The sequence below is a fragment of the Rhipicephalus sanguineus genome, chromosome 1 (genome assembly GCF_013339695.2).
Source record: "Rhipicephalus sanguineus isolate Rsan-2018 chromosome 1, BIME_Rsan_1.4, whole genome shotgun sequence".
Lineage (NCBI taxonomy): Eukaryota > Metazoa > Arthropoda > Arachnida > Ixodida > Ixodidae > Rhipicephalus > Rhipicephalus sanguineus.
The window spans coordinates 204,224,252-204,245,843 of record NC_051176.1 but is presented as its reverse complement, the minus strand read 5'-3'; the positions used below and the strand labels follow the sequence as shown (position 1 = coordinate 204,245,843).

The window sequence follows — 21,592 nt, the reverse complement described above, 5'->3', positions numbered from 1 at the left end:
TGCCAGCCTCGGTAACTGCCTCTGCTTCTTTGATCTTTGATGTCGGTAGCATGTGGCATTGGCACCACAGCCTGCTGCTGCTTGCTGGCTCAGGTGTTCAAATGTACCGAAGTGGTGGCGAAATTGTTGAGCGTCTGCTTCCAATGTAGGAGGTACTGGGTGTGATTCCCAGTGCCAACCAGAAACCCACCGGTTTTTTTCTAAGGGGTACCCCGACCTTGCACTCGGTTGTTTATGGGTGCTCATCTCAAAAGGTGGCCCCATCAGGATCTGTAAAAGCCTCTGAGCACACCGTCACCCACCACGGCCTTGGTGAAATAGTGAAGCATCCACTGCTGCTGTGGGAGGCAGGGAATTGCTGCTACTAGGTACCTACCGGTAAAATAGGTACTTACAAGCGCGCTTCGGGCCAAGTGCTCGGCAGAACGAAGTTCCTAGTCATTTGGGAGGGCACCGACCCTTTGAGAAATTGGTGGAATGGGGCCGTCCGACCTAAAAATAAGATCATCCTCCCAGTCTCTTTTTTTTTTTTTTCGCTTCTGCATTCACAACTCATAAGTGCTTAGGAGTTCTTCAGATCTTTTTAACTTGTTCATGCTTTACCAGGTGGAGATAGTCTAACCACTTTAGATTTCTTAACAAACTTCTCAAGGCAGAATAATTATTGGAAGATTTTTCTCAAGCACTGGCTGCTAATTTAGTGCACCCTTCATATAGAACTCATGTTGTTAAACACTGGTCTTAGAAAAAAAAACAGGAAAATAGTTATTCACTTGAAAAAAAATATTTTTGTATTATACAGGTACTGCCACATGTGCTGACCAACATTTAATCTCACAGGTATTTTGGTAACAACAATTTTTAGCAATCCGGGGAGCTATCTTTTGTTTGAAAAAAAAAAAAATGCAGAAAAAGGGCTCTTATAATGTTGCTTTGCTGCTGAACAACGTATGCTGTCTCTAAGCAATCTGATTATATCCTTGGTGGCTACTACTAAATATCTTGCAAATCTATTTCAGTATTTCTTGTTCAATCCGATTAAAAATGAGCCTTGCTGGTTTTCTTGAAATTTTCTCAAAAAATGAATTTCGGGCTTTTTCAATCTTATGTGATTTTAGGAAAGTAGAGAGGACTTTCAAATTTGTAGGTGCGAATTTGTAGGTCCAGGGTTCTGCCAAAGAACATCCCTTTGAGCAGGGATTTAAATTAGTCAACAAATCGCTAGGCATCTCAGCTTTCTATAGTTTCTATAAGAAAGAGCTCCACTTTTTGTTCGGGCCTCCTCCATTTTTTCTTTTGTGTATACCAAGAAAAATGGAATCAAACTTAATTGAATTGAATAGTTAGAAACAATTTCCCAAAGTATGTTCTAAAGTGTTAATTGGAGAGAATTGTAAGCATCTGTGCATTCCAAACTACTGGTACTTTTTCCACGGCTATAGTTCAATGTGGAAAGTAAAGGTGGAGGGAAAATGCTAAGGGAATGTAAAAATTTTCCACAGGAACTGAAAAGGAGGCTTTGATAGGAAAGAGCTCCAGTTCTATAACAAGGAATGTCCTGAGCACAACAGCATTTTTGTTTCGGAAGATACACATTTGCTAGAGTTTGACTTTGCAAGGATGCACAAGTTTGCTGACATATACTACTAAGTTGTGTCACTTCCTCAACTTTACAGTAAAAGGCAAGACAGTTTTGTCAAACGCTAATGAAACAGGCAAGCTTTGGTGGGATGTGTTGAACGCTTTTCTTTGTTCTTTTACTGCAGCACTCGCAGCATGTAAGAGGCAATCAGGTATGAGTTGCCACAAGGCAAGACATTCCGACTTTAAAGCTGATGGGTAATATTACTTTCTGCAGAAGTCGGTTACAGCCAAGAAGGTGGAAACATAAAAAATGGGGAAGCTGCTCTCTGAAATGAGCTTTGTTATAAGGTAGTTCACTTAATGATAAAAATGCAAGCTGTTTAACTATCTGTGTCTTCACTTTCCGTGTACAGTGACTGGTTTCTCCTTTTCATTACTCTCCCAGAAGAGGTAGGTGCAGACTTCGGCATTACACTTTCAGTCTTTTCTATCAACTCCGGAAAAAGCTCTTTCTTTTCTTCTGCTGTACAAACTAGGCTTCCAAATTCAAATGTATGCATCTTCTGCCTTTCTTCAGCACTCATCTCATGTAGAGGTACTGGCTCATCATCTAAATCTGCTTCTGGGCTTTGTTCCTGGCCCAAGTTTTCAGATTCATTGAATGATGGCATGGTGGTATTCGTCACATCTTCAGTACCCAAGAAGCCTGAAATATCCAGTGGCGATGACTGCTGGCGAGGATCAAGAGCTTCAGCTAATGGATCTCGAAGTCCAAATCGCTTGCAGAAACTCTCAGTCTGAGGGTTGACATGGGGCTTCACTCGGCCAGGGCTACGTTCAGATCCTGGCATATATACAGGAGCAGTATGCTGAAAATTTAGAGGAACCTGCAAGTCACTGCCACAGGTTGCTGCAAGCTTTTCTTTCTCTTCTTTTGTAGGTGTGAACTGCCACCTGGATGATAACAGTAAATGAAACGGCTTTAAGTTACTATATTTAGCTACAATGAAGCATTGAAAATGCAGTTAGAGCTACTTACCGTTGACTACAACCTGGTCCAGGCATGTAGTGATTCTTGGAATCAATTCTAAGTAAATGGTCAGTTAACTGTAGCACACACAGCCACTCTAAATCATAGCTAAGCCTTGGAGGCTCGTCAGTTTCTGTTGGTATGTCTAAAGTCTGAAAAAATAGACAAAGATGCAACAGATTAATGAGGGTGAAACAAAGCACTGCTGAGTTGTGTCTTACTTGGAGAAAGTCTCGCTTGGGTAAACATTTGTCCAATGCCAAGAACTTTGTACATGTTCCATCCTGTTCCACAGTACAAATGTATTAATGCCATAGAAGGTTAAAAAAATTTGAATGTAAACTTGCCTCATGAGTGACTACTGCGGCAAACTTGCAATGAAGATGTGCAGCAAACCAGTATTTTGGCTTCAGTTCTTGTAACAAGCTCTCAGTTGGGCGACAGCCTAAGGTGTTGGTCTCAACTTCTGCAGCAAAGAACTTCTTTTGCTGCAACAACTTTGCCTTGTTCCCATAGTTGTAAATTCCACGTGGCCAGTCATGTGAGACTATTATGTCAATGGGCTCTGCCAGCTGTAAATATAAAGGTCCTTTTAAAAATATTTGTAATTCAGTAATATCAAGTAAAATACAATGCTATAAACACATGCAGTCTGCTTTACTCAATTGTTCTGAAATAAATTCTTACTCAGATGTGCCATGTATTTTAATTATTCAATATGAAGTCAGTGTAAAAATTGTGGAGGATATCAAGAAATATCAAATAACAATGCTTAAATCAATATAGGCCTTTTTTTAATCCTTTCTTTGAATGAAGAAAGAAAAACCTTGCAAATGCTAAATGCTATATTATGGTCATTGCATTTGTGTGTCAGAGAGTCCAGGTATCTAAATCTTGCCAAATATTAGCATAGCATGTCATACTGGGATCAGGAGGTTGAGCTCTTTCTCACATACATGTAAATGTGCATCTTGGTCCTTATCGAACATAAAGTGCTGGTTTTGAATGTGTGTAGGATGCATGGCATGCCAGATGATGAGGTTTATGTTTGACGCTGCAGCTATCACTGATGTTTGGACACATTCTTATATGGTATGTTAAACATTTCAAGGGCTTGTTTCTCTTTCATTAAAAAAAAAGAGAGAGAGACCACAGAAGACTTAGGTTGTTTTCTTGAATACTGTTACTAGTCATTTTTCAATACCTGCAAAACTTTTGCACCAACACCATATTGATTAGGCAAGCTAATTGAAAGGCAACTAACATAAATACTATGGCACTTCATTTCCAAAACACAATGCATTTCAGGACTCTGATCACTAGCTTACATGGATGTGAACTTGCACGAAAGCAGAGCTTCCTGTAAGAAACTATGTAAACGAGGTTACAATCTGTACAGGCCCTATGAATTTGAACAAAATTAATGCAAGTATAAAGGTGAAAACAAATGTTGGGTTTAGTACTTACAAAGACAGACAATCCTCAGAAATTTATGGTGAAAGAGAAAGGTAGGGACAGCTGGCAGTTATTGGTTGAAAGGAGGATAACTTTCAATAAAACATTGTATATTTTAGGGGTTACCTTAACTATTTATAAGCTCAGCTGAAGGATCAGTTCTGAAAAATATCCACTGCAATTTGTTTTTGTCCTGCGCTGCAAACTGCTATGCATTAGGTTAAACTCACTATTAATTATACTTAAGTTGGGGTTGTGCTTTTTCAAGTTTTTCAAAGAAGTTCTGTCAAGCGTCATAGCAGTGCTATTTGAATGTGACTTTTTTATTGGCGCATAAATACAAAACTTTCATTTTATTTATTAATACTGTAAGCCTTGAAAGGTTCACACAGGAGTACACACACAAAACACAGTATAGGTGTAGCATTTTATTAGTTGGTTGATGCAGTTTAATGTACCAAAGCAACTCAGGCTATGACAAGACTTCATAGTGGAGAACTCTGGGTAATTTTGATCACCTGGGGTTTCACGTGAACTGACATCGCACAGTACATGGGACTCGAGCATTTTGCCTCAATCAAAATGCGACCACAGCCGCTAGGATCAAACCCACATCTTTCAGGTTAATAGCCGAGCCCCCTAACCACTAAGCCACCGCAGCCGCTCATGTAGAATTTTATTAAACAGTGGATGCGTGAAGTTCAGAAGCAAAAACAAAAGGTACGATAGGTACACCATGTAAGCTGAAAGAGCAGTCAATAATACAAAGGAAAAGTCAACATCTGCTACCCGTGGAATATACTGCAAAGGAAAAGAAAAAAAGGCAGGTCAAAGCATGCAAAAGGAGAGCACAAAAAAGTATGAAGGGTGATTCCACGAGAGATTGAACATGCATGTCCAGTCGATATTTTTGTTTTGTCTGGGTTTTTTATATGTTATGTGGGTGTATTCGAAGGTCATGGAACCGCAGATCTCATTTCGAAAAAACGATCCCAGCGCGTCAAAAAAATATTTGAAGATGGCCGCGCGGGCGTCTCGCTATTGCTCACCGCAACATTTCCCGATTTCGCGGGCGAATTTGAGGCGCACTATAAACGTTGTGTCGAAAGTTTTTTCTACAGGTTTTAATACGCATCATTCTGAGTTACATCCATACTTTCCTTACGCTGTCCGCAAAATGCAAAAAATATGAAAAAATGGCAAACTCGGCCCAAATAAAAAAAATTTGCTATCTTCCAAGCGCCTTGGCGCGTTTCCTATTTTATTCAGAAACTTCAAAAATGTGTCAAATATAGACAAATGTCCATTAAACATTCCTGCAAAAGATTGTTTTTCTAGAAGCAGCGTGAAAGATGAAAAAAATAGTTAAAGAAGTGAGTTTTTTCAAAAAAGCGAGTTTTCAAAAAATAAAATAAAAGAAACTCCGGTCCCAATTTTAACCAAACTTTTGGATCGAAACCCGCTTACTTCAGTCAAAACATGGTTTTAATATTATGTGTCCTCATTTGCTTTGTTCACGAAATATAGCGGGCCAAAGTAGCCCTTCCTGGGCGCACTGGCTTCGGTGCTGCGATGACTCCTTTCGGCTTGTTAACACTTACACTCTTTCTTAAAAAAGGGGAAAAAAAATATAGAAGGGAATGGTTGACACAAATTAAGGAAGGCTTACGTGCTTCTTCTATTGTGGCAAGAAGAGAAAACCTGTTTTCTGCTTTGTATTCTTGAATGCAAGACAGAACTCGAGACTTCTTGTGGGGCTCGAACAAGTTTATTGGGTGTTCTTTGCAGTTACTACTCAAAAAGGTTTAATCGCCGTCAGCTGGCTAGCGGAAGTTCTCGAAACGGACAGCACATATCCGCTTGACTGATCGCGCGCACACATCCACACATGCCATGACTGAATTCCCGGCACACGCGGCACTGACTTCCACTCCACTGACTTCTGCTGACGATGCTCCTCGATGGCTGCAGCAGGCGCATGAAGCAGGGTCACATTCTTGAGCTTGTCGCTAAGTTGTGAGACCATCTCATGCGCCGACTGAATGGATTCGGTGCATCCAGACCTCAGGTTGTGCAAGGACGCATGATGCTTAACGAGTCCACCCACACCGTCACAGGCGTTCTTGCCATGGCCGGTAGCGGAAAATATCCACCTTGCAGACGTGAACTTGGTGCGGCACAACTCATACAGTTGATACCTATTTTTAAAATGGCTTGCTGCGCCATCACTGACGTAGGTTACGTTACAGTAGATGGGCGCTTTCTCATCCAACATCTCGTGCACTTTGCCTAGGGCGCAACAGGCGTGCGCTGCGTCGTGGTGCATGTCGTCGCTTATGATGGCGAAACTGTGTGTGGCTTTCCTTGTCGTGGCAACACAGGTGAAGATGGAGATTTGCTTTTTATGCCAATGGTACGATTGCGTTTCGTTTGGCAGCAGGACAGTCCAGTTTTCAGCAAAATCAAAATGGACAATGCTCCCACGCTGCTCGCACATCTTTGCTTCATGAATAGCCGCTGCTTGAGTGCGGCGTATGTAATTGTGCGGGATCCATTTGGTCACCGATTTGACGAGCTCTTTTAGGAAAAGGGTTGGAGACAACGTCTTCTTTATCAAGTCACCGCTTTCCCATACGGCAAATGTGATCTCGTCCTCGTCAACCATTCCCAGATTAGCCAGAGTGAGGCTTTGAGTCCATGGGCAGCGCTCGCACTCACCTAACATACAATCTGTGGTTTGAGAGCCGCAAAGACATAGTTCTTTGATGCCTTCCAATGACATTTCTATACCAGTTGCATTCTCAAGTGCGGAGACACAAAGGTTTGTATTAGTGCAATAAACGCAAACGCAAACATCTTGTTGCGGTGCCAGCACCACAAATTTTGGATGCAGGCTGTAAAACTTTGACAAGGCAATGGCAGTTTCGGGGTGAGCGGCTTTGAAGATATGGAAAGTCTCACGAATCGAACGTGTCATGAACCGCTTTGAGACGTATTCTGTCTGGCCGTTCGTGATGACGGACACAACGTCCTTCTTATTCGGGCTCTGCCGAGAGCACCCAAGCTCGTCCTTAAGGGGAGACGCGGGTCTTTTTTTTATTTCTTTTATTAGCTGGGTGAACTGAACGAAATTTAACAAACTTATTCCATTTTTTCTGCAGATTCCAAATCTATAATTAGAATTTTGGTAGCTGCATTAGTACAAAAGATGTGCAATCTCTAAAAGCATATTTCTTACGGGAATTTTTGGCAACTTTGCTTTGTCAAACACAGAAACAAAGTATGTGGCAAGGCTGCCAGAGAGCTGGTTTAGCCGGTGATGCTAATCCGATTGTCTTCAACACACTTTGAATGCAAAATAAATAGACGTAAATGTGAGTGAAATTTTTTTGCTGCATACTATTTCTGATAATCGAGAATGATAATTTCGTGAACAACATTATAAGAAAATAAATAGAATCACCGGCTAGACCAGCTTCCTGGCAATCTTGCCACATACTTTGTTTTTGTGTTTGACGAAGCAAAGTTGCCAAAAATCCCCGTAAGAAATATGCTTAAATATGTGTTAGAAATTGCATATGTTTTGTTCTAATGCAGCTATTAAAAATCTACTTAGAGATTTCGAATCTGCAGAAAAAGCTGAATAAGTGTATTAAATTTTATGCCATTCACCCAACTTTTAAAAAGCCATTTTTTAAGACCCACGTCTCCCCTTAATGAAGTAGTCGAGCGCCGCCTGTACATCGGATGGGCTTAGCCTTGACCTCGTGTACGGATCAAAATCTGGCCATGTACCATACTTCTCTCGCCAATTTCGAGCCTTTCTGAGCATGTACATTGTGACGGCTGGGATTGCCTCTTGAACGCGTTTGTTTTCAATTTCTGGTGGCATGATGGTTAAGAGACGGAGACGCTCTCGATAGGAACTTAAAGCCTCGTACGCTTGCTTCAAGCTGTTTAACCATCCAGCGCACGAACGGCACTTTCTCACTGATGGTTCAGGGGTGCTGACGCTTCCGTATGCAGTGCTTAAAGTTGAACGGATCTTTGTCACCACGACGGATTCAATCTGGGCCTGTTTTTTTTCCCGTAAGATCGCCTGCTGCGTTTGTGAATGGTAGATAGGGGCTTCAGTGGTGAAACACCAGTAGTGAGGTGGATGTACCTGTTCAAGTCGTCAATTGCTTCTTCTTCCTGAAGAAATGTATCGTCTGCTTCGTCGCGGTTCTCACTTGATGAAGAGCTGACTTCCTTGAGGCGCGTAAAACAGTGCTGGCAAACCTCGTCGGTGTCACGAATATCTTTAGCCTCTGGCAGTAGCTTCCGTAGGGACGCAACATCCAAGACGTTTACGCAACGAAAATTTTTATTCTTGGCAATCTTCTTCTTGTGAACGCGTAAATAATCCGCACAGAATACTCGGACTGAGCTGTGAGCCCCATGCATCGCGTATTGTAACAGGCACACCAAGTCGAGACGTTTTACTGAACAGTGCCGCACTCGTTCTGTCGCTTCTTCTGCGCCGCTGTCGTGACTGAATTTTCAGGAACGCCTCGCGGTTTCACGTTTTATGAAGAGGGTTGTCTAAAGTTTTTGCTGTGATAACGTGTGGCGCACGCTCGTTGTCGAAGGACAAAGTCCGTCTGGCGCCACCAGTGACCTATGCAGTGCTCTATGCCAACCGCGAAGGTCGTATTTCGATGGTGGCAAAGTGCTAGAGGCCCATGACCTTATAGACAGGTGCACGGTAATGAACCCCAGGTGGTCAAAATTTTCGGAGTCCTCCACTACAGCGTGCCTCATGATCATATCATCGTTTTGGGGCGTAAAACGTCACCTATATGCCGTTCTCGGCGTGGGAAAGCACGTTAGCAACGTGCTGACAAAACATATTAAATTAGACAGCTTCCGTAGCTTCTGGAACAAACATGCAGCGCTTTATGTTTTCAAACAGCTGAAACGCAGGGGTAAACGTCGAGGTAATACAGGAAATCGTTATCTGTGAGCGACGCGGAAAACTAAGTGAACGGCTTGGGCAATGACTGTGTAACTTTTTCAAAAGCTTACCTGCACACGTTGTGCACCGCACTATGCGGTTGAAGGTTCCCGTATCCATTGCAAGGGGAGGAAGGGTAGCAGGCAGTGAGAAAGCACCTTCGTAACGGCACAAATGCTGATTATGGACGTCGTCAGTTACGGATAAGGCTGCCTTGGGGCCGCTTTACTGTGTGCGCCAGGCGGGTTTTGGCAAGGTAATTCAAAACAAGCGCTCGCGGTGCTTCGCAGGCTTTTGACAAGAAAAAAATAATGGCGTAGGTTGAGGTTCTAGGCTGCAAACTGGTTACGCGCTATCACATTAGTGGGCGGCAGTTCCCCACCCCGCGCACGCTAGACACAAATAAAACCTCAGGATACATTTTTGTTCGACACAAGCTACCAGAGTGAAGTTCTTCTGCAGCAAAAAATTGCAACTGTTGATTAAGGTACAATACCGGCTCACAAACAACTAGCAAGGGCAATGAGGCAAGCACCCTCAGCAAGGACTACTTTGGCCCGCTATATTTCGTGAACAAAGCAAATGAGGACACATAATATTGAAACTGTGTTTTGAATGACGTAAGCGGGTTTCGATCCAAAAGTTTGGTTAAAATTGGGACCGGAGTTTCTTTTATTTTATTTTTTGAAAACTCGCTTTTTTGAAAAAACTCGCTTCTTTAACTATTTTTTTCATCTTTCACACTGCTTCTAGAAAAACAATCTTTTGCAGGAATGTTTAATGGACATTTTTCTATATTTGACACATTTTTGAAGTTTCTGAATAAAATAGCAAACGCGCCAAGGCGCTTGGAAGATAGCAAACTTTTTTTATTTGGGCCAAGTTTGCCATTTTTTCATATTTTTTCCATTTTGTGGACAGCGTAAGGAAAGTATGGATGTAACTCACAATGATGCGTATTAAAACTTGTAGAAAAAACTTTCGACACAACGTTTATAGTGCGCCTCAAATTCGCCCGCGAAATCGGGAAATGTTGCGGTGAGCAATAGCGAGACGCCCGCGTGGCCACCTTCAAATATTTTTTTGACGCGCTGGGATCGTTTTTTCGAAATGAGATTTGCGGTTCCATGACCTTCGAATACACCCACATAACATATAAAAAACCCAGACAAAACAAAAATATCGACCGTACATACATGTTCGATCTCTCGTGGAATCACCCTGAAGAATCTATCTTCATACAAAAAAGCACGAATAAAAAGCACGTACACAGAGCCATGAACATACATGAATGCTTGTTCAAAAAGTCAGCAAAGTGAATATGCAACAATGATAAAATTATAAGTTAGCAAATTCGAAGGCTCACGTGAATGCTGATATGAAATTAGAAATGGGAAAGCTGAAATGAATAAGTTGACAGATTGTGAAGGGACATTGTCACTTGTCAAGGAATTGCAGACATCCTCTATGGTCGCTTCGCAGCTATGGCGTTGGTTGCACTGCTAAGCGTAAGATCGCAGGTTCAATTCCCGGCCATGGTAGCCACATTTACATAGAGCCAAAATACAAGAATGCCTATGTACTTAGATTTATGTGCACAATTAAAAAAATCGAAGGTGGTCAAAATTAATCTGGAGTCCTTTACTATGTAATGACTTATATCCAATTATGTCATGGTTCTTGGATGTAAAACCCCAGAATTTAAAGGGGTCCAAAACCACGCCTTGTACTTGGTGGAAAAACACATACTGCAAAAAGCAGATGCTGGTGTGAACAGCTCAACCAAATCTTGCAGTTGTGTGCAGCAAGGAGAGTTTACAAGCGGAGCGTGAAGTCGCCACTTTCTCATGTGCCATCTCTTCATAGAAAGTCCTTCCCTCACTCTCTTTGAAAGGCTGGTGCCAGCTCTATTTCATCACAAAGCGGATCGCTGCTATTGGCCAATAGCTGACATAAATCAAAAGCAGCATTCGGATCAGATGCGCTTCTCGCCACAAGGTGCAGCCACAGGCCAGCACCGTGCTCTATAGTGTGCTAAAATTACACAGTAGCAACACTAGTGTGCACAAGAATCACACCAGAAGTGAGCGAATGCATTTGCTGACATGCACTGATGTAGCTTCTCTCCTCCATGTCACCCCTCCCTGTATAGCTTCCAGTGCACTCACTGGGGTGAAAGGAGAGAAAAGGCGCTTAAAAGCATGCAACCATGGGCGTCAGCAGGATTTTGTCGTGCAAAGGGTGGGGAGGGGGCTGGTGGAGCTTGAGGGGCAGGTGCTGGTGTGGCTTTGGGTAGAGAGGCCCCCTGTGCACCCCCCTGAGACACTAAGTGTGCGATAAATTGCTGTAACTCTACTCGTACTTTGGGGATTAAAAAACAATGTTTGCGGCAATCGGCTCGTAACGCAATAGACTCTGATATTGTGGTCACTTGATGATTACTTGTATAAGTTATTCAGGATCCCTTTAAATAATATTTTCTTTTAAATTTTAGAGCTTGCTAAAGGAAAAAAAAAAGAAAAGAAAAGTACCTAGTATGTCACAATGCAAAATAGGATCTATTATTAGGTTCAATATGATTTGCTCTACTGATTTGACACCTGGGGTGCATCATGTAATCAGCTTCCTCCATCAATCTAGTGCTGGTATACGTGATTAGGTGCAAAAAGCCATTATGCTGTCACGTCTTGAGTTGTTGTCTCGAGTCTTGAGTTGGCGGCGTCTTCGATTTCTTCTGCTTCAACTCATGCGCTATGCCATGCGGCTTTCCGCGCTGGTTGTACTGTGCCGCTGTATTGTTGTTGGGATGTCTCACATGTGCTGCGCTGTGAAGGCGCGCATATATTTTCTTTTTCTGATGAACAGACTTGGCTTGGATTGTGGCGGCAGTGCTAAAATAAACTCATAGACTTCGATTACAGCAAAACAAGTCTTCTGTAATCGTATAATACGGCTTCATTTAAACGCTAGCGCACTGAAAATGACTGTTACATTCATTACAATAGTGTTCAGCGAAAATAAAGTAATCCTACAGAAATCACATGTGCTTTCGGTTTTAATTTTTACTGGCACTACAATCGTCATCGCGTCCACCAACCAGTGTTGTGGGCATGTTTCACGCCAATGGAAGAAGACTGAACGCAGATCGAAAAATTCTGTTTTAAAAATTTCTGCTCACTTTCCAGAGAAACCGCTGCAAGGCTGGACACTTCAGACGGTACGCTTTCTATTGTGGTACAAAATAGAAAAGCGATGAAGGACGGTAGACAGTCCCTTTAAATATTTTCAGTGCAGCTTTCAAACTATAAAGCTGTATTCTAATATCAACCTAACCAGTCTTGCAAGCAGCTAATATTATGGAGGGGGTAACTCAGATATTTTTCTACGTAAAAATGAAGTTTACTCGAATGTGTGTGAACAGAAATTATTCATATCGATGTCCCATTTCAATGACCTTGCTATTGTGACACCTAGACATTTTACTGGGTCAATTTGGTGCACAGAAGTATTGATGAATTCATATTTTAAGCTTGAAGGTACTTTCTTATGAGCTATGGTCATACACGTTTTTCTTATGTTCATTTTATATACCATGTGTTGCACCTATCAACAAAGTTTTCTATAGACTTCATCTACACTACACTCTAGAACTATATCTGGTCATCAGCTGTTTTAACACAACTTTAAAGGGGTCATGAACCACTTTTCCAAGTAATGATCTAATGGCCTCAGTATCGGAGTGTACTGCCTCCCGAATCGATTGCCGCAAAAATTTCTCGAATCCGTCAAGAATCAGCGGAGTTACGGGGGTTTGGCGCACGCTCCCAGCGCTTTCTCTCTTTTCTCGTGCCGGCGAGCGCACTGGAAGCTAGACAGGGAGGGATGGCATGGGGGAAAGAAGTTACGCTAGCGCGCGTCATGAAACGCGATCGCTCTCCCGCTGTGATTCGCTTGCGCGAGTGCGGCTACCGTGTACTGAGGAGTGCGGCGCCGGCAAGTGGCGGCACCCCGCGGCAAGAAGCGCATCTGATCCGAACGCCGCTCTCGATTTACGTCGGCTATCGGCCAATAAGCATGCTATGTCTCTTGCGACGTACAGCGGACAGACGCCCCGCCCACCGACGAGAGTGAGAACCGGCCTCTGTTTGAAAAGAGGGTGCCTGGGAAAAAAAGAGGGTGGCCATTACGCGGCGCGCACGACTGTAATATTTGGCAGAGCACTTCATAGCCGTGTCAGCTTTCCGCAGGATGTGTTTTTTCAATCAGCCCAAGGGGTGCTTCATGACCCCTTTAAATCATGAAATTATTGGTCGAAAGCCTTATTGTTAGCCCTGGCTCTGAACTAGATGTCATTAATACTATTCGCCCAGAGATCGGGCTACAGATGACAGCACCGTCGCTACGTTAGTGTGCATAGGCGGTCGGCGGCGCATATACAAATGTACCCAGCTGCACTTTGTTGTGAGTGGTTTGAGCCGATTGTCAGCGAATAAAATGAGTTGACTGCAGCCTACTCGTAATATGTACTCGTGGATTGAAATGAGACAATTTAGGGCTAAGTAATGCACATACTTTCGTTTCCACCGTCCTCAGTTTGGGTCGTATTGGCGTAAATTCAACTCAAACGCGTAGATCAGAGCCAACATTATCTTTAGAGACCAGATTCGTTGCGACATGACGTGGTTATCTCAAGCAATTGCGCATACCAGTTGTTATACTAAAAATTTGATATCGCATTTGAATCCATGAGTACTGTATATTCTCCATTGCTAAATTAATGCACGAAGCCTGCCGAACGTTAGTATTACTTGTGAGAGAAGCGCAATCTGCCAATGCTCGCCCTCGGCGACAGTTTGTGTTTTCGCACTATATGACGTTTTTTGTTGTTATATTTTTGTACCTGTGTTCTGCCTACTACGCACTGTTGTTGTGCGACTGAACTAAATGAGTATCTACTTCTTGCTCATCTGGCTACTAAATAGCACTTGGTGCACTATGTGCACGAATACGCATCCGCATTTTATTGCGTTATATGAACAGTCTCGGCTGGTTTTTTCCGCCGCCGTCATGCACCGTATATGTATAAGTATGTATGTATATATAAAAGTCCCAAAGAAAAATAATTCAGAAAAATGCTTCCGAAGCGCAGAATCAAACCAGCGACCTCTTGGTCCGCAACGCGTGGCGCTAACCACTACGCCGCAAAGCGCAAGTCCTTCAGGTAGCTAACGGCGAGCGTTATATACACACCCTTTGCCGCTGGCAGGACTGTGAGACATCAGCGCTTATAAGCGTTTCTTCATTACCAGCGACATGGCGTGAGGAGCGCCCTTAACGGGTGCATTTAAAAGTTGTCTGCCAGCTCGCTCGCTTCTTCTCATATTTGCGCAGGGAGAACCTTACCCTTCCGCTGTCTTCGCGCGGTAGTTGCTGCCGGGGGGTAGATATTCCTGCAGCGTAGCAGCGCGTTCATCACGGGCCGCTTTTCTTGCTATCGCATTCATTGCTTCGCCCTTGCGACGAAACTGCAACTTTTTTTTTGCTTATTCAGTTCACCATGAAATGTAGGACAGCTGATAAGAAATTTAGTGAGAAAAGCTACATGGCTGACAGCGCTTTAGCACTATGATGTTTCACATGTATGCGCTTTTTTTATTCCAGTATAAAAAGGTAACTGATCAGCACAGAGCTTTCTTCGATTGATTACCTGCATGACAGTGATGCAATAAAGGCGTTTTTTTTTTTTAAGCAAATAATGTTGCTGCCTTCCATAAATCTATAACAACACCACACAAAAGCCCAAGATAATGTAAAAAAATATAGATGCAGTTTTGCGTGAAAGTACCACGATATGATTGTAAGGCATGCCGCCTTGATTAATTTTGACCATCTGGGTTCTTTAGTGCGAACCTAAATCAAATTACATGGGTTTTTTTGCATAAGTTTCGCCACAAGTTAAAATGGAGCTCGGTAACTCAGTTTTATCGCTTCCATGTCATTCCACTTTCTGTTCTTTTTAGGGGACAATTTAGGTGCGAAAGTGTCAGACTTCACTTGACAGAAATACTTCTCTGTAGTGGGACAGTGACCGTACAATAAAAGGACATCTTACGCAAACTAAAGCTCGTTGCATAACCGTTAAACAACAGTCACGCAATTATACACCTAACAAGTGTGGTGTGCAAGTGCATGGCTTAGAGCCTTGTTTTTGTTTACCACTGAATCATCGCTAAAATGCTGCATTCACGCGATATTTATTACTCGTCATGTTTAGGACGACGCCAAAAGCACTTTGCGATGTTCTTGAACCACAAAGCTGCACCCACACTGAAATGATTCTGGTGAACGGAAAGTACGACGACCACACAAAACACTCTCGACAACTGCATTCACTGATCTTATTACAGTGCATGTACAGCCTAGCAAGGGCAAATGGTTCTGTACATTGGCTCTATACATTGTGGTAGGTATACTTACAAGCAGTTAAGATTATGCTAACACAAAGGATAAACTGCCCTTTGAGGATGTACATGACACACGTGCACATCCAAACACACCACAGCTAGCAGACGACGCAGGGAGCCATCCACACTAGGTGTGGTTGTAGCCGCCAGGCAGTGACACCGCTCGATCTCACAGCCAATATACCAGAAACAGTGTTGGACCCAGCACAAATCCTTGCAGCACAGCAGGAAATACACTAAGATGGTCTGATTCAGTATTATTTGTGCAAACAAACTTTGACCACCTGGAAGGATCCATGAAATAATTTTGTGGTCAATTCCAAGTGACTTGAGCTTGAATATTAGTAATGTGTGTAAAATACAGCCAAAGGACATTGAATATCTACAAATATTGTGACAGTCATGCACTCTTCTCCAGTCTTTCTGGTTGTCTTTTTAACATGTCACACTAGGAGGGCCATGTATGTGATGTCACTAGGGTAAAAGTAATAGTTGTCTGGTCCTCATATGAAGTACATTGGTTCCAATTAATCTGCTGCTATGCCTTTGCGACACAGACAGCATAATAACTTCTTATTGTTGTACTTGCTTGTTGTGCACAATCGACTGATTTCACCTCGTGTGGTGTGTTTTGCACTGTGCTTGTGGTAGCTACAGTGTACTGCCAAAAAGTGTCGAGTCCTGACATGCAGAAGTTGGTGATGTTTTCAAACAAGAAAGAAGCATCAAAGTGGCATTCGGTACTGAGCCTGACATAGCGTCTCCTAGAAAATGGCAGATCAGTTCTGCGAAAGTCTGCAATTAGAGGAAGGTGTATGAAAGAGAAAAAAAATTGTCATCCATTCGTTTGAAGTACACAGCTACAAAGGAAATCCATACGAATTTCTCAGAAAGAAGGCTTCTTGGGTGACAAAAAATTCATCCTGGTCTGTCCCCCAGACATGTATGCACCGAGGAGGAAAGAGTCCCCGTTGGAAGGGTAGCAAATTCAAGATAGAAACTGCTTGATTGCTCACAGTGGTTTAGGAGACCTTCAAGTTCTTTACAATATCTAAATTGGATAGCTGATATTATATTCAACCTGCGTCACGTGCCTCATGTCCCATTACTCCATGCCTCATCTGGGCTTTGAGAGGTATTGAAATATGTATAGCAGTATGCACATAGAAAGCTAAAGGCAATTACAGTACCACAGTTGAAAGTGTAATGCTTTCACAAACAGCGCAACAATTCTGATAGCCTGCAAAGCAGTGAAGGAGCATATTTGATGGAAATAGCGGATGTAAAGTTCTTTTAGTGTCTTGTGTAAGCTGCAGCTGGTGTCGAACTGTGACAGTTCATTGCTTCCTGAAATTTTCGGGTCAGCAACGTAAAAGTGATAAAGTTCTTGCTCTCCTTGCATCTATTTTAAGGCACATACATTATTTTGAAAAGGTTTTTAAGTTACAAGCAAGATTTGTTGATGTCTGTGGCAGGGCAGAGCTCTTGAGCCATGACTGGCACCTGAAAGCTCAAGAGAGGCATTGTTCCTTTTTACTGCTGAAGCAACAAAAGCTGCACCAGGACTCTTGAATGTGGCGTACTGAGAGATTACATATGCAGTAGCATTAAAAATTGTGAGGAAAAATTTACCACCTGCCACTGTGCTGATGTCCCTCACCTGTTTCAATCTGAAGATCTCGAGGTTTCGCAAATGGTAGGCACTTCGTTTCGTGGAATCATTGTAGGGTGGGACCTCAAAGTGACCTGACAGAAAAGCAGCCCAAGTTGTTTTACGTGGCACCACTCTATAGCTATATCCCCACCTTTCAGGTAGTCGTTGCCCTTGTATATTCCTGAGATGCCAGCTATCCTTATGCCATTAACACTGACGACACTCGCATAACCTGAAAAAAGAGGAGCATGCCAAGGAACAGATGTCAGAGGCCATGCATGTTTGCTAACTGGTTTGTGAGGTGCTTGATTCTCCATTCCCACACAAGTAATAGTGTCCAATTAGTCATTTATTTGACAAACAAATTTAAACAGATAACCAAAATTATTTGAAGATAATGAATGTGCCCACAAATTGTACTTTTCACTAAATTTGGGTAGGTCAGCTAGAGCAGCTTTTGCAGGACTTTTTGGAGCAGGAAACACAGATTTTGGGGGAAGAAAAAAAAAAATACTTGGGGCAGTACACCATCCCAAGCAGCTGTGCTTACAGGCCCAAATTATTTCTTTTCAATGTAAGCAACTGGTTTTTACAATTTGGGATGTGCATGATCATGGTAATCCAAAAAAAATGAACAAATTTGTGCTCACAATTTTCAATCGAGGGTAATTAGTGACCAAATTAATCTATCAATTATTATTTATTATCTCGATTATTGTTTATTAATTTTATTACTTAAAAATTATTTCAACGGCATAGAATAGTATCCAATAGCCAAAATTCAAATTTTCGATACAGAACTGGAATAAATGCCCAAGCTCTGCATGGTGATAGAAGCAGCTGTCTCAGCGAATTGCGGGAACAGCGCAACCGCTTTTGTTATTTCTTCATTCATGTGTGACCTCACTTTCTTGTGTGTACCAGGTTGGTAGCATATGTAGAGCAAATGCTAAATATGAGTCCTAGCAGAAGAACAAACCATTTTTTTTTTATCAGGTGGTAGCTGACTGACCTACAAAACTGATGACTCCGATTGGAATCTGAGGGCCTGAAATGGTGCGTGCTCTACGAGGCAACGGTTGTAGCTGCTGAATGCATAGGCAGCTGGCATTCCATTTCTTGCAAATACTTAATGGAAGGAATGACTTTTATGTTTTGGCACACTTTTTACAGTAGTGTATATATATTTTTTATGTTACAGTAACATCTACTAAATCACCCTTGATGAGTGAAGTCACTGCAGCCTACCACTTTCTTTTTGCAACCTGTAGCTGCCACAACCTAAAAGCTGCCGCAATTCCATAAGCCGTTTGCATGACCATAATTTCCTGTGATTGATGGTTACGTTCTCCACATCACAGCAACATCTATTCAATCATCCTTGAAGAGTGGGAATGTTGCTGCAACTCAGTTTCTGTTTCTACAAATGAAAGCATGCAGCCTTTTTCTTGAACCTGTGAGCTAATTGCAGTAAATAGAGCAACACACTTTATACAAAATGCTAATGACCACTTGCATTTGTTGCATGACAGAAAGCATTTGTTCATTCAAGATGTGAAAACCTGCATAAATGAAGGAGATCAATGCCGTCAGTAAATGCAATTAAGGTTGCAAAAATATACACAGGTGAATGTACAGAACTTAAAGAAAGAAGCAGCATTTGTTGCATGACAGAAAGCATTTGTTCATTCAAGATGTGAAAACCTGCATAAATGAAGGAGATCAATGCCGTCAGTAAATGCAATTAAGGTTGCACAAATATACACAGGTGAATGTACAGAACTTAAAGAAAGAAGCAGTTTATCTTCTAAAGAACACAACATTTTGCTAAGCCAGTGAAGCATAAAATTTAGTAAGTCCCACTATGCGCAAGAAACACGATGACATTATTTTCAGGCAATCATATTAACTGCCTCCCAACCAAAAGAAGCTGTGCATACAAGCCTCTCTGCTGCCATAATAATAAATATAAAGCAGCACATATACATATAACAACTAAATTCACCACCACAACCAAATTTAATGCACGTCTCAAAATCTCAACTTTCCACAACTAACACAGAATGTTCCAAAATTCTTAAAACATGGAAGCAATTATCATTTCCTGCAAGTGAAGTTACTGTGCATCTGCTTTTGCATTGCCTAGTCACTTCAGTGGTGGCATTAAAGTCTAAGGTGACATACATAGCAAATTTAGCAGTGTCCTCAAGTGGTAATTTCTTTCGCTACTCTCCTTTTGTGGGTTCAAATGAGACTAAAGGAACGTGGGGGGTTTACAACAACCTTGCTTTTCTGCTTCTAGGTGCACACTTGTGCCTTTCGGTCACCATAATTACAGCATTCTAACGAAATAGCATATAAGCTACATTTAATCAAAAAAACTCATCTTAGAAGTGGGTTCAGCTACACTAGCTGACATTCATTCAGTAATACTGAATACAGTGTTACTATATGCATCACAAGTGGTTAACATTCAAGTGGGACATGGAATTCACACAAGAATGACTGCTCCCATGTGAGCACTTCTACACTCTCACTTGTTTATGCATGTCTATGAACTGCACACACACAGGAAATAGTACTGGGGAAGCTGGAATGTGCCAGTGCACACTGCACGTATAATGCTGTTTCCACTCTTTGCAGGAAAATAAAAAAAGCGTGCAGGAATGTTCGCGAAGGCTATTTTGGTATTGCTTCTTTTAGAGATACAACTTAGCTAAAACAGTACTGGCTGCAGTGTGGTACCTGTCACACACAAATACTCATAAAGCTAGAAACTGTGATTTTGTATAAATTTACTGGAGGCTTTGCTTACACAGCTGTTCCATGTATGTGCAATCCAGTTTTTTGTTCTGCTGTAACTGTATATAGAGGATCTAACCACATTTTAATACAAAGTTTAGATCCAATATACTTACTACTCCAAGGTCATAGTTTCTTACCCATATAATAGATGTTTTCACAAAGCCAACCACCATATGCCAGTTCGGCCAGATAGTTGGAAGCTTCATGGTTTCCACCGATTACGATGGTCAAAAGTGGCGCTTTCTTCTCACCCGAGTAGTACCTACGCCCAGTAATAAATGTTATAATGTCAGTGATCATTACATATACCGAAAACGCAGCATAAGTATAACACTACTGCTACTACTACTAATAATAATAATATCCAGGATTTTACGTGCCAGAACCACGATATGCTTATGAGGTACACTGTAATGGGGGACTCTGGATTAGTTCTGACCACCTGGGGTTACACCGAAATATAAGTACACGGTTGTTCTTGCATTTCTTCCCCATTCTAAATACGGCTGCCGTGGCCGGCAATCGAACCCAGGTCCTCGATCCTAGCAGAAGTAAAAATCATAACCACGCTTACATAGTGTCAAACTGACTTCAACGTTATGTAGCAATGAAATATTATAGAATCGCTACTTATACGAGCAGAGTAAAATTCCAATATGAGCTTCGGGTAGTTACAAACACATGTACAGGCTGTTTCACACTTAGGGGAAAACTCGAAGCGCATTGCAATGTGTGAAACAGCCTGTACATTCTCCACGCATCTCAGCCAACGTGGAATATAATTACTTTGCAACTCCGCACCTGAGCTGCTGCGGCCATCTGTGAAATGACCGGGTTTCTTGCCCCTGCTTATTAAAACCATTTGAAGGTGTAGCTCCACACACTTCATGGGCAGCACTTCCTCCAGATTCCACCTCAAAGCTTCTCACGTGTATTTTCGTGATCGTTAAGCACAGATTACAACGACGCCGGTAGAACGCAAATAAAACAGAAAAAAATACATTATTACTTGTGGAAATCTTTCATCTCTTGATATTTTCTAGGAACAGCCATGCAGTCCATGTCAGAAGCATTTCGGACTGCTTGAAAGTCGCCACAGATGATCAGTAAGTCTACCTGGAACGAAAGCACAAACATTTCGTTTTCCAGCAGCTGTACTTTAAGACTGCAGAATATTTACGTACTGTGAACTGGTACTGGCTTTCTAGAGCTTTTATAGTTTCATAAATCTTGTCAAGTTCCCCGTGCGCACAACCTTCAACAGCAATCTTCATAACTGTTAGCCGAAAACACTTAGCAACAGGTAACACGGCACAGCACAGCTAGCACAGCTACCGCGACTTCTCAAACTGCTATGGCTCAACTCAAGCACGCAGACATATGTAGTCACACAACACTGCTTGCATCAGACCAGTATGCAGCGCTCTGTGTAAGTAGCAACTATATTATAGTATTTAACTAACAGTAAAACTGCATGATAACGTTGAGCATACAGTTTTAATACTGTCTTGACAGTGTTGCTAATAGCTTTGAAACTGTTCTCTGGTTGCCTGAGAAAAACAAATCTCGAAGGCTATGCTTTTGATTTTTTTTTTATTTAACTA

The 21,592-nt window shown here is 42.0% G+C and overlaps 2 protein-coding genes across 2 annotated transcripts; both read right to left on the bottom strand.

Annotated features, from left to right (window-relative positions):
* Positions 1-1,804: 1,804 nt before the first annotated feature.
* LOC119405896 (lariat debranching enzyme A) lies at positions 1,805-21,338 on the bottom strand. Its single transcript, XM_037672722.2, has 9 exons — positions 21,173-21,338; positions 20,998-21,104; positions 20,126-20,250; positions 17,335-17,415; positions 17,190-17,275; positions 2,962-3,186; positions 2,836-2,898; positions 2,624-2,766; positions 1,805-2,538 (listed from the first exon to the last, which is right to left on the bottom strand). Exons 1-9 carry the CDS (start codon positions 21,260-21,262, stop codon positions 1,965-1,967), a joined length of 1,494 nt encoding a protein of 497 aa, XP_037528650.1. The 5' UTR covers positions 21,263-21,338; the 3' UTR covers positions 1,805-1,964.
* LOC125759730 (uncharacterized) lies at positions 3,200-6,933 on the bottom strand. The gene has a single exon (XM_049418819.1). The coding sequence runs from the start codon at positions 6,849-6,851 to the stop codon at positions 5,865-5,867; it is 987 nt and encodes a 328-aa protein (XP_049274776.1). The 5' UTR covers positions 6,852-6,933; the 3' UTR covers positions 3,200-5,864.
* Positions 21,339-21,592: the final 254 nt, after the last annotated feature.

Coding starts and splice junctions, on each gene's coding strand:
- LOC125759730 (XM_049418819.1), bottom strand. CDS start 6,851: ATGTCATTGGAAGGCATCAAAGAACTATGTCTTTGCGGCTCTCAAACC.
- LOC119405896 (XM_037672722.2), bottom strand. CDS start 21,262: ATGAAGATTGCTGTTGAAGGTTGTGCGCACGGGGAACTTGACAAGATT. Junction 17,416..20,125: donor TGAAAACATCTATTATATGG/GTAAGAAACTAT, acceptor CTCTTTTTTCAG/GTTATGCGAGTGTCGTCAGT. Junction 2,899..2,961: donor CCGCAGTAGTCACTCATGAG/GCAAGTTTACAT, acceptor ACTGTGGAACAG/GATGGAACATGTACAAAGTT.